Raw genomic sequence first — 12,988 nt, forward strand, 5'->3', positions numbered from 1 at the left:
TTCTTTTTTCAAGACAGAGTCTTGCTCCGTTGCCCAGGCTGGAGTGCACTGGTACGATCTCACTGTAACCTCTGCCTCCCGGGTTCAAGCAATTCTCTTGCCTCAGCCTCCTGAGTAGCTGGGGCTCCAGGCACCCGCCACCACCCTTGACTAATTTCTGCATTTTTAGTAGAGGCGGGGTTTCACCATGTTGGCCAGGCTGGTCTCGAACTACTGACATCAAACAATCCACCTGCCTCAGCCTCCCAAAGTGCGGGGATTACAGGCACGAGCCACCATGCCCAGCCCCCCTGCACCTTTCTCGGGGGAAAGCCAGTGCCTACACTAGAGGTAACTCTGCTTGTGCAGCAAAATTGCTGTTACGAAGCACCCCCAGTAAGGATTATTCATTGTCAAAGAAATGTCAGAAACCAAGGATATTGATTCCTACTGCTAATATGACCTTCCGCATTGCTGGTAAATACTGCATCCCTTTTACAGCTTTTCTTTTTTTTTGCCAGTTGAAGATGGATTGAATTTCTAAAGTCATTATTAAATGGAAACAAAGTTTGGCTAGTTCTGTTCTTGATCTAGACCAGAGGAGTTTCCCAGGCCGGTATACAAAACAGACAGCCTATTAGATAAAATCAAGCACAAAGCCAAATTATCTAATTATTTGGATTCCCAGTGTTAGCACTGATAAACTCCCTACCACTCCCTCTCAAACACCTCTCCAGTAATCTATCACTTTAACACTAAGCTCAAGTTTTCCATTCAGAACTCCAGGTGATTACAGGTTTTGGTAACCAGAAGTAATCAGAATGCCCTACTACTTAATGTCTACAACAGATGATGAAGAGATTGTTAAAGATCTGAATGTGCAAAAATCCAACACTGACAAGATTTTCAAGGCAAGACGTTAGTGAGTTGAGGATGAAATATCTCCAGGGCACTAAGATGTAAGGCATGCACCGCTCTATAATGACAGAGGAACAAAGAAATATGGGCATGTCATTCACATTGCTAGGAAAAAAAAATTGTGACAGGCCAGACTAAGAAACCAATTGTAAAAGTGCTTGACACAGACATGGTGATGGGGGAGGATGATCAGAACAGTTATCACAAAATGCTATGGCACAGTGATGCTCGGATATACCGTTGGTGGACTCGGCAGCTGCGGCAGTGGTCCCTGCATCCGGAGGGAGGGTGCTGGCTGCTAAACTTAGAGGAGGGGGTGGGGTATTTTCTGATTCACCTACACAGCAAAAAATCAGAGCAAAGAGAGGTAAAAGAAAAAAGTCCCAATTTCTTGTTGCTTCTTAGTTTCTAATTAGGAAATTAGAAAAAGTAACTGAAATGGGTTGTTGACTTTTCAAAAAAGAAAAAATAAAGTATATTTACTGCCCAAAGGTGAAAAGCACAATACAGCAAAGTCAAGAACTGTCCTGTAAACTCAAATTCATTTGCTCTCAGATAGAGCTAGTACACACCTCCTGCATAATAGAATGCTAAGATCGCTGAAATGTAGTGAGACACTGAAAAGAAGGAAAAGCCATCCAGAGACTAGTAACAATCCATACATTAAATTATACATTTGAAAATTTAAAGATGAATATGAACTGGTAATGAAATAAGTCACCTTGAAACAAAGTCGAAAAAGCAACAAAAATTTAAAATGAAGCAGGAAATAGTCCAGCCCTTTTTGGAGGGTAACTGCCACTCTGCTTTTCCTGATCGCATCTGGAACAGTGACAGAGCCTCCTGCCATTTCCCTCCCCTGAAGTCAGACCACCCCTGGGCTTGCCAGCTGGGCCCGGCTCACTGGGCTCTGCTTTCAAAGACTTTTCTTTTGCTCTCCCTCAAAGCCCAGTTTTTGTGTCAACTGCTGTTTGCTATCAAGAAGAATGCACAGATCCCCTTCATAACAAGTGCATGCATAGGAATCTTGGCAGTTTTCAACATCACATCTGAAAGTGGTGCCTCTGAAAAGCTGTGCAGAGCATCCCCCAGATCCTGGAGACACCCAGGGGTGCCCATAATCCCCTGCCTGCTCCATTATTTCCCACCCAGGACCTGAAATACAGGGGCAACCCTACACTCACCATCATGTCCTCCGGGTCCAATGGCCAGTGGTGCTCCCCACGAATACTTCTTTTTCAGCTCCAGCTGCTGTGTGCGCTCCAGGGACCGGCGCATCATCGCCTCCAGCCGTTCCTACACAGTTCATGTAAGGCAAGTGTTAACAAGATTAAGTACCCAGCCCCACCACACTGCCTGCTGCCTCAGTGCATGGTGTGAGTCACCAAATGGGGCTTTCTGTGCTCAGCATCCAAAACCCAGGAATATGTGCTCTCTCGGCCACACCAGCGTGTTCTGAGTAGGTGGAGAGTAAATAATGCGGCTAGGCTAGCACTGGCTCTCAACCCAAACACCGTGCGTCCTGTCCCCTCCCCTCCCTGGGGAGAAGCTGCCCTAGGAATAATGCCCAATAAGCATTAACTCCTTGAGGCCTATCTCAAGCCATTTTGCCCTATCCAGGAGGGCTGGAATTCTGCTCCAGAACCAAGAGCATCCTTTCTAGTTAAAAGCATAAAACATTTTGCTTTGAGAAAATTTTAATGCAAATATAATTTGAGTTTTTGGGGTGATACATGACACTGAGATCTATTTTGCAAAGCTGCATTTTCATCTTAGAACTTCTTAAAGGGGAACCAACTGTTTTACATAGTGTGACACTTTTCTGCTATATAGTAATCTGGGATAATATTGCATATTTCAAAATTTTCAAGAGGCAAGAGTAAAGAACCTTCTGGCCACAAAAAAAAAAAAAAAAAAAAAAAAAAAAAAGCATCCATGCATGCCCAGAGTTACTTAGGTGGAGGAGGCAGGGAGGCAGAACCCAATAATTTTTAACCAGAAGAAAAAAACAACCATTAGGCTTCGGCTTCTCTCGTAACAGTATTTATCAAAAACACTCTCCTGTATTACCCAGATTGTTACTTTCATAAAGTTGTCCTTGGTGCTTCGGTGAAGGTGCTCTAATTCTGCACTCCCCACCACCTCCATGACAATGCAAATACCAACTCCTCTCCCTGTCTCCACTGGAGAAGGCCTGAGCTAGCAGTTATAATGACACCCTTTTGCCCTCATAAAACCCAACCCTGAGGTGCTCCAGGAATTGGGCTAATCATAGCCTGATTCCAAAACAAAAAGATACAATTGTCATGGCTTAAAAAAACACACACAGAAGCAAAATTAATTTCGGACAGCATCAACTGAGTAACCATGACTTAAAGATCAGGAAAAGGCTCCTTTATGTCACACTTACTAGAAACATATAAAGGTCACTTAACAGGTATCTGGATGTATCCCTTCTGTCTATACCAGAGGGATGAGATGAGGATCTGGCTTCTCCACATCTCAGCCTCCTCTGCATAATTTTTCTCTGAATAGCACTTTGCTAAGAGACTGCCTCTCCAGGGACCTGTGAGCAGAAAGGGAGATTTTTACCTCCTATAAGTCTTAGATTTGTATTAGCTATTAACTGTGCTCTTGTTTTTGGCCTGAGACTCTACAATCATGAGTATGCATGCCTTAGCAGAGTCCAGTCCTCGCGACCCTGGCCCGTTAAACGATGATGGCCAACTCTGGCAGTCTGCCTGATAAAAGCTGGGGCTTGGAAGGAAGAGAACTTCTCTGCCATGTGATGCCTGAAGTACAGCCACTCGAGATTGGGGCTGAATAGTATTTCATTATATGGTTTAACATAAAGTATTTAACCAATGACCTAACTGAAGTGTTGAAACCTTTCATCCTAGAGTGAATTAAGTATTGGGTGGGTTACTGTAGATTTCCTACATGCCAGAAGGACCTCACAAAGCAGTCCCTTCTCTACTAGGGGACCAATGAGAACAAAGAATAGTGAGCTTCACTGAACCAGCCTGACCACTGATCAGCTATCTGGGGGGCACCCTTGTAAGGGAATGAGGGCTCACTGAAAGCCAGACCTGCCCCTGGACTTTTCAATGGCCTCTAGAAAAACTACCCCTGCCATCCATCCCCAGTCCACTGAGCTGCTCCAAATCCCACCACTGGAGATTCATTCCTTCAGACCTTGAGGAGGCTGATGAAAACACAGCTGTCCCTGAGAGAAAGACACACTCACTTTGTATCACCCACTTTTGGAGAGATGATGAGAAATAGATGATAAGCAAGTTCTAAGAGAAGAGGATTTATGGAACCCCAAAAAGTCAGAATGGGGTGATTCATACATACAGAAAACAAAACTTGTCCAGTGTACAAGTCTTATTTAAGGTTAGTCCTGTATAGGTCAGTATTGCCTCGTGTTTGTGTGTACCTTTTTGTTCCTTCATATGATGAAACAGAAAGAATCTCAGATTTAGAATCAGGAGGTAAGGATTCAAATCTCACCTCTGCCTGCCACTTTTTATCCCTGTGACCTTGAGCTAATCATTTCAGTCCTGAGCTTCAGTTTCCTTGCCTATAAAATGGGGATGAGCTTAACCTACATCACCAGATCACTCTAAGTCTATGGGATAATGACTAGTATGCAGTAAGTCCTTAACCAAAGCTAAGTGAATCTGAATTTAAAGAGGAAGATTCTTATCAGGACCATTTAGAGCAATAGTTCTCAAATCTGAGGGATCAGGTAGGAGAATCCCCTGGAGGAATTATTAAAACCCTGGGGTTTATCCCCAGAGTTTCTGAGTCAATAGGTCTGGGGTGGAGCCTGCTGAGAATCTGCATTTCTAACAAGTTCCCAGGTGCTGCTGGTCATGGGACCCCCAAGCAAGAGCCACTGGTTAGAGGAAAGGCTGAGCAAGAGAAAGTGAGCATGAAAAAGTTCCATCACATTAGAAAAACAGTATTAATAAATATCAGAACTGCATACTGCAATTCCTGCCAAGTTCTGGTTCTCCTGAGTATCATCTGATGATCAACAGAGGATGGGGAAAGGGCAAGGCAAATCCTTGTCCCTAGAATCTCCTCTATTAGGTAGGGCTTAGTGGAAGGAAGGAAGGAAGGAAGGAAGGAAGGAAGGAAGGAAGGAAGGAAGGAAAGATAGGAAGGAAGGAAGGAAGGAAGGAAGGAAGGAAGGAAGGAAGGAAGGAAAGATAGGAAGGAAGGAAGGAAGGAAGGAAGGAAAGATAGGAAGGAAGGAAGGAAAGATAGGAAGGAAGGAAGGAAGGAAGGAAAGATAGGAAGGAAGGAAGGAAACAAAGAAAGAAGGAAAGATAGGAAGGAAGGAAGGAAGGAAGAAAGGAAGGAAGGAAGGAAAGATAGGAAGGAAGGAAGGAAGGAAACAAAGAAGGAAAGATAGGAAGGAAGGAAAGATAGGAAGGAAGGATAGGAAGGAAGGAAGGAAGGAAAGGGAGATAAGGAAGGAAGGAAAGGGAGATAAGGAAGGAAAGAAGGAAGGAGCGAGCCTCACACTTGATGCCTTGAGCTCTGGCTTTAGATCCGTCTGGATGAATTTGGAGAATCATGACCAAGGTGACTCCGCTGAACCGGCTGAACAGTATTAAAGGTCGCCAGCAGGGCACATTCCAGACACTGTTACTCAGACAGCAGTCTCTGGCAGGAATGGGTGGTAGGGGGTGGCTGTGCCTCTTCAACTGCCATTATATGTGTTTTTTTTTTTTTTTTTTTTTTTTGAGACAGAGTCTTGCTTTGTCACCTAGGCTGGAATGCAGTGGTGCGATCTCTGCTCACTGCAACCTCCACCTCCTAGGTTCAAGTGATTCTCTCACCTCAGCCTCCTAAGTAGCTGGGATTACAGGTGAGCACCACCAAGCCTGTCTAATTTTTGTATTTTTAGTAGAGATGGGTTTTCACCATGTTGGCCAGGCTGGTCTTGAACTCCCGACCTCAGGTGATCCACCTGCCTCGGCTCCCCAAAGTGCTGGGATTACAGGCATAAGCCACCATGCCCGGCCCATTACATGTGTTCTGGGGATGACACTGCAGGGACACACCCCCAGGGGTCCTCAGCAGGGATGTGTGCAGAAAAGAAAAGAAAAGAAAAGAAAAGAAAAGAAAAGAAAAGAAAAGGAGAGAGAGACAGAGAGAAAGAAAGAAAGAAGGAGAGAAAGAAAGAAAGAAAGAAAGAAAGAAAGAAAGAAAGACAGACAGACAGACAGACAGACAGACAAAGAGGCCTTTCTCTTTTCTGTTTAGCATAAGGAACATGAAGTTGGCTTTTCCAAATCCAATTTTCCAGGGCCACTGGTCAGGAAGCTATACTGCCCTGAGAATGGGCTGGCATACTGTGTTGTCAGCCCTAACACAGGTGACAGGAACTTGTTCTGGTAGCTTGGTTCCTGGGAGCTGTGTGACACATGAAGGTTCTAAGAACTTACCTTAAGGAGTAGGTGGCCTCCAGCAAGAGAATGAGTTTAAGGCCAGGGTGTCAAGTGGACAGTAGAACCACCCCACCCCTCCCTGGGACAGGCCTGACTAGCTTCTACCTCTGCCAACTCTTAAGACCTCTGAGAGACAGACCATTGGTGGTACCCACTTCTGCCCTGGCACAGACATGAGGGGTTATCAAGCATGACATCATGGCAACCATAGGGATACAGAGCCAGGGCAGGGCTGGGGTGGGGTCAACAGGCCTCTCATGAGCTCCTAAGTATCAGACCCAGAGAGGCAGGATTTGGTGGGCAACAAACACTTTCCAACAGGCTAGAGAAGTAAAATGGCCTGCATAGGATGAATGATCTTCCTGCAGATGCTTTTCTCTGGCTGACAGAGACAGAACATGACAAAAAAAAAAAAAAAAGACTTCAATCTGACACTGAGAAAAGAATGGAGAACATCCACAGCCAGGCACTGAGCAGGCTGCAGCCCTCCCAGAGCTCCCCTCGAACCATAGGGGCCAGTGCAGAGGGTTTCCTTTGAAGAGGGGCTTCCGTAATGCAGGCTGATCCCTTCTCCCTAAATGTCACCCACGAGAATGGCAAAAAGGCCTCTGTGCCAGCAGAGCACCGACCCAATGTAGCTAACAAGCCAGCCTGTGTGTGGCAAGTCCCTAAGCTACACCTGGGTCCCTTGGGACCCTGAGGGCAGAAGCAGGTGGCAGAGGGAGGCTGCTGTTTCCTTGGGTTACTACACAACCACAGGAGGCCCAGCCCTCAGCCCTGCCCTGCTGTGCCCAGGGAGAAGAGGGAACCAAGCTCAGCTTGGGCTGACAAGGGTCGGTCGGGCAGCCTCCTGCTTCCCTCCACCACACTAGGGGTGCAAGGAAGCACACAAATAGAAAATTACCCAGAAGGGAAATCACAAAAGATTCAGCTGCATCAGGACCAACCATATGGCATAAAACTCCCTCACCTCCAAGAAGGGGGAGCTGGACTACTTAATTTAACATGCCTCCAGCACTAATGTTCTGTAGAGAAAAATTATAAACAGAAATTGCCTCAAAAGCAGCCCCCAGTGACAATGCATATGTCAGAGCATGGGAAGTGTCTTATGTGACTTCATAGTACCCCTTCCTGGAAGCAGCAGTAACAAGCTTTCAAAATGGAGAGATTATGGAGGAAGAGGACAAGCTCTAAGTCATCAAGGAATGGAGGATGGGAAGAAAATGGGTGAGTCCAGCCACTCCTGACAAACACAGAAGTTAGGAAAGGAGAAATCTGTCCCAAGTTACCAAAACAGCCTATTATACTGTGGCTTTTTCCCATCTACTGACTCTGTTTCATAAGCTTTTGTGGGTAGCTCCCGCTTGACCTTGCTTTAGCCAAGTTCAGCTGAAGTAACTAAACAGAATGTAACATTCCTGAATGATTACTCTGTGCTAGGTGCTTTGCTGGGCACTTTTACAAAAGTCACCTCTTTTAATTCCTGTAACTACCTCTGTTTTGGGCTAAGGAGACAGAGTTAGAGGGGCATGTCACTTGCCCCTGGCCACCAGCTGCTCAGTGGTAGAGCTGGCACTGGAGCTGACATTTGAACTGGGAGCAGATGAAGGCACAGCAATCAGACTGCAGCCAGTAACGGCGAACCATAGCTAAGACACTGGCTTAGACCTCATTTTCTAAGAGGAGGAAAGAAATCACCACGAAAGGGTGCTCCTTGGGCAAAGATGGGTCTGACTGTGTGTTTTCGTATCTGTTCTTTAAAAAAAAAAGAAGGGGTAAATATATATAGTGACAAACAACCATTCAGAGATTTTAAAAAATACTGAATTCGTACAAACATCTTTATATCCTATAGTGTTGGAGATTACCAAACCTCTATATTGTTCATACTAAAAGATGAATCATTATACCTTATGAATAAAAAATTATCAACTGACATAAGGTTTTTATTATATCCTAAAAATATAATCTTGAAGAAAATCTATAATCCAATATGCTTTCTAAATATATTTTCAAAATTTAGTAATAAAGAACTCCATAGGGGTAATTACGTGCCATTTCCTTTTTAAAAGGTAACTGGAAAGAGCAATTAAAGCAAAGAACTACATTAAAATTTAAATATACTAGCATCTTGGTATTTGAGGGTAGACTAATTTGCCAGTAGCAACTGACAGGATCACATTGTTCTCAACCTCACAGCTCTTGTTCTGGCCTTGTGCCTGCCTTGGAGGCATGAACTCCCATCTGTAACCCTCAGATTCACATCACTCAGCCGCTATCCACAATCTCCTCTGAGTCTTTTTTTTTTCCCCTATCTACTAGACCACCAGGGACCCTTTGAGTCTTAGAGTCAGAAAAGGTTATGACTAGAAGAGGCATTGGAGACTACCAAATCCAACCCTCACTTCACAGACACACAAATCAAGGCCCAGAGAAACCAGCCAGTTTGCCCAAGATCACACAGCGAATTAACACCTGAGTTGAATGGATAAGTCTCTGTGGTTCTACGTTGGTGCTGCTTCCAGTTTCATGTCATGCTGCTGAAAGAAGGTATGGGACCCATCAAGGAGAAGGTGCACGGCAGGTCTCTCTCCTACCCCAGAGCTGGGCAGGATGCCCAGGCACTCTGAGCACCCTGCTGGGGGGGCTGGAAGGTGGTGGAGGGTGCACCTGGGCCTTACCTCCTCCTCCCGGAGCTTCTGTTTCCTTTTCTCTTCCACAGCAGCTCTCTTCTGGTCCTCCCGCTGCCGCTGCTCTTCCAGTTTTCGCCATCGCTCCTCCATTTGCTTTTCGTACTGCAGCTTGGCTCTTTTCTGTTTCTCCAGGATCTGTTGCTCCCGAGCAGCTGGGGAAGGAAAGTAGAAGAGAGGCGTCATTACCAGAGCATCCCATGCAGTTTGGATTAAGACCAAAAACACGGAAGCAAGAGCAGAGCCCTAAAAAGAGCCTGGCAGGATCCTAGGATGCAGTGATTGAGATAATGGGTTCTGGTACCTCTGCCACTAGCTGGGTAACCCTAAGCATGTTAGCTAGATCATCTGCCTCGGTTTCCTCCTCTACAATGTGGGGACAGTCATGTTTGCCACATCACAGTGTTGTTAAGCTCGAACAAGATGATGACCGTGAAGTTCACAGTAAGTGCCTCCCCACGTGGGAGCTATGACTATGACGGCTGTCAATAAGTCAAACTTGTGCATAATGGCTAAACTATATGCTAGGTTGAGCAATGATGCTTATGAGGCTATGTGCATTCAAAAGCAGTTTAACTGTGTGTGCACCAAGCACCAGACACTGAGCTAGGTTAGGGGGTAAAACACATGAATAAAATTTGCCTTACCCTCAAGGCATTTACTAAGGGGCCCTTAATTCCACCTAGCCAAAGCAGGGAAGGGTTCCCTGGAGGAGGCAATGCTTGTACCGACCAGCAGGAGGCAGTGAAGAAGAGAAGAACCTGAAAGCTCCTCATTTGTCTCAATGCAATGGGGAAATGCTATCTCCCTCAGCATCCTGTGAAGAACACTCTGCACTAATCTGTCTACAGCCTGCAAGAGGCAAGACAGCCTTTCTCAACCAGGGCTCTCTGTCCTAAAATACAGAATGACTCAAGTGCTGATTTTCTCAGTTCTCCTGAGGATGGCCCTTTTAGATTCCCAAGAGAGAACCTGAGGGAGTGTACACAGTTGACACTTGAAGGTGTTAGGACTTCCTTAGGTCAGGGGCAGCGACTGTTTCTCTTTCTTCAACATCATATCTGCAGACCCTAACACAGTGGCTAGAACACAGCAGAGGTTCAATGTTTGCTGAGTGAACTATTCTGAGAGTTACTTATTTGTGAACATGCCAGTGGCAGTGTAGGTTCACGCCTGATTCTTCATGTTCATCTAGCAATTGTCCTAGTTCCCATTCACAAATTTCTAAGAATCTTCAGAAAAGACACCACCATATCTCCACTCCCTTGGACCAAAATGACCAAAGTGCATAACTTACCCAGACATTTTTCTCTTTCTTCTCGTCTTTCTTTGGCCAATCTCTGCCTCTCATCTGATTTCAAAAATCCCTCCATGCCTACAAAGGAGAAAACTAGATGATGTTTCAGTTCTTCACTCTTTCCCTATCTGCTAAGTACTATAGGCAACTGGGCACGGCACCCAAGTCTGACTGCACGCGCACATCATCCATCTCCATCACTTCAACCAAAGGAGGTCCAATCTGTCACTCTCTATGACACACACAGCCGAGGGGCAGCAGCTACCACTTTTGCATGTACCTGCCAAGCTGTCCTGTAGTTGGGCCAACATCAGCCCCACAGGACAAAGCCCCTTCCCTAATCCTTTGCCCCCAGGCAGACAAGGGGTCAGAAAGTACAGTAAGTGATAGATGGGCCTGGCAGTGTGCAGAGAAGCCCACTAGGCCTCATCTAGTCAGGCTCCCAGGCCTGAAGCAGGACCACCTGGGGGAGAGGAGAAGCACAAAAATGGACAAAATTTTGAATACTGCTCATTACACAGACACTGAACATTTTACTTTTTTTTTTTTTTTTTTTTTTTTGAGACAGAGTCTCACTGTCGCCTGGGCTGGAATGCAGTGGTGCAACCTTGGCTCGCTGCAACCTCTGCCTCCCAGGTTCAAGCGATTCTCCTGCCTCAGCCTCGCGTGCAACCACGCATGGCTAATTTTTGTATTTTTAGTAGAGATGGGGTTTCATCATGTTAGCCAGGCTAGTCTCAAACTCCTGACCTCAGGTGATTCGCCCACCTTGGCCTCCCAAAGTGCTGGGATTACAGGCATGAGCCACCGTGCCCGGCCTACTTTCTGAAAGGAGCCAATATGTGAGCTCCTTGGGTGAGCACTATGAAAGACAACACTCAAGTTCAATTTTGGTTCTGCCAAGTTTGTGCTGATGTCAATCTTAGTATCTTAGAATCATCCAAATATCTACAACGAATAAGATGGAACAAATGACAACTTCCCGAAAATGTCTGAGAAATATCCTTGGAGCTTTTCATCTCCAACCAACCCCAGCAGAACCCTAAAGGGTTTTCTAAATAAAAGATTAAATGGATCTTCATGATCATTTTAGGATTACAAACAATTTACTGCACTCTGTTACAACTGGACCCAGTGTATTATCTATATAATATTTAAGCACACCATTCTGTAGAAGTCAGCTTTCATGTTAATATAACCAGGTTCACTTCCCCAGCATCTGTGCCTTCCTCTCTGGGAGCATCACAAGCTGGCATCATAGTGTGCCTTGCTGCCACAGCAACCTGTGCTTCTTCTAAGGAGGTTCCTGCTGCTGTCCAGGAGGAAGGCCTGAAGGCCTGGCCCACAGCGTAGGCAGTGGGAATGAGGAAGGGGGATGATGTGACAAATACTGGATTGTCATGATTTCCCACATACATCTGGTTTTGCAGCCTAGATTATATATCAGGGATATTAAAATGAGATAAGTACTAGAAAAATCCAAGTGCCATTCTTCATTTTGTTTTTAGTCATCTCTTAATCATTATGACACTATCAACAATATAAACCTCATCAAAAATTTAAAGGCCAACTCCTCAGCTCATTCCAGCCACCCCCCAATCTGACTCCAAACTCTTTTCCCAACTTGACCTCAGCACTGCCCTTTCTCCCATGCACCTTCTAGCTCATGCCATCCCTTACTCTACCCTGCTCCACCTGTTTAAACCCTGCCCATCTTCAAGACCCCCACAGTCCCCCAGCCCTGTGATGCTCTGTGCTCCCACATGGTTTGAGGACTCTTATTCTGCTCTCTCTCTAACTCAGTCTCCCCTGGTGTGTTCCAGAGCCATGTGTGGCTGATGCAACTCTGGGTCTATACAGCTCTGGCCACTGTCCCCTTACATGGTGGCCCCAACGCATGCACACAATGCTCAAAGGCAGGTGTGAAGTTAGTGGAAGGGGAACAAGCATAGAAAATCAGGTTTCTTTTTTCTCTAAACACAGTCAGGTTCTAGTGTCTACCTCAAGAGTCTGATTAATAAGAATTAGTTCTGTGTGAAAAGTTACAAAGAAAAGCACAGGACGCCTAGACAGATGCTCTCATCGGCACCTATACAAACTCACCCACCCAGGCAGGGCCTGAACCTAGCTCTGTACTGCCCACCCTGCCCTCTAGGTGTTCATGGGCCTGCTCCATATCTAAAGCCTGAAAATGGCTGAAAGCGCTCTTCAAACAGAGGGAAAAAAGAAAAACAGAGAAGAAAAATGGCCAAACACACTTGAAACTGCCCATATTACCTTGAGGCTTTACAGAGGCTGCTTGTTCCACACACATGCATGATTTTAGGCTGCCCTCTCATGGACACACATGAGAGTCACATCTTCAAATCATCTTTCCAGAAAATCTTTATTATCATGCTCACAGTCAACATCACCAGTATCATCATAATAAGAGGTAATAACTGAGCAGTTCCCAAGGACAAAGCGCACTGCTCAGACTTTCTCAGCCCAACCACCCTATGATGACAAGAGGTGCTGTGATGATCCTTGTTTTACAGGTGTAGAAACAGAGGCACTTGAAGCCAGATTCCAATGCAAGAAACTGACTTCAGGACCCACTTTAAAAACCATTAAAATTTTTTTTCCTAATCTCTCACATC

At 45.5% G+C, this 12,988-nt stretch overlaps 1 protein-coding gene across 9 annotated transcripts in view; it reads right to left on the minus strand.

The window, feature by feature from the left end:
- MAP7D2 (MAP7 domain containing 2) overlaps positions 1–12,988 on the minus strand; it is a 111,811-nt gene that overhangs the window by 47,091 nt on the left and 51,732 nt on the right. For 5 of the 9 annotated variants that reach the window (XM_055267835.2, XM_055267839.2, XM_055267838.2 and 2 more), the window contains exons 2-4: positions 10,350–10,427; positions 9,044–9,207; positions 2,082–2,193 (exon numbers count right to left, since the gene is read on the minus strand). In XM_055267835.2, the coding sequence (XP_055123810.1) occupies positions 2,082–2,193; positions 9,044–9,207; positions 10,350–10,427 (354 nt within the window). Of the gene's footprint in view, positions 1–1,135; positions 1,235–2,081; positions 2,194–9,043; positions 9,208–10,349; positions 10,428–12,988 lie in introns of all 9 variants that reach the window. The other 4 variants (XM_063634976.1, XM_055267834.2, XM_055267833.2 and 1 more) reach the window with 1 other exon arrangement.

The sequence above is a fragment of the Symphalangus syndactylus genome, chromosome X, assembly GCF_028878055.3.
Source record: "Symphalangus syndactylus isolate Jambi chromosome X, NHGRI_mSymSyn1-v2.1_pri, whole genome shotgun sequence".
In the NCBI taxonomy this organism is placed as follows: Eukaryota; Metazoa; Chordata; class Mammalia; order Primates; family Hylobatidae; genus Symphalangus; species Symphalangus syndactylus.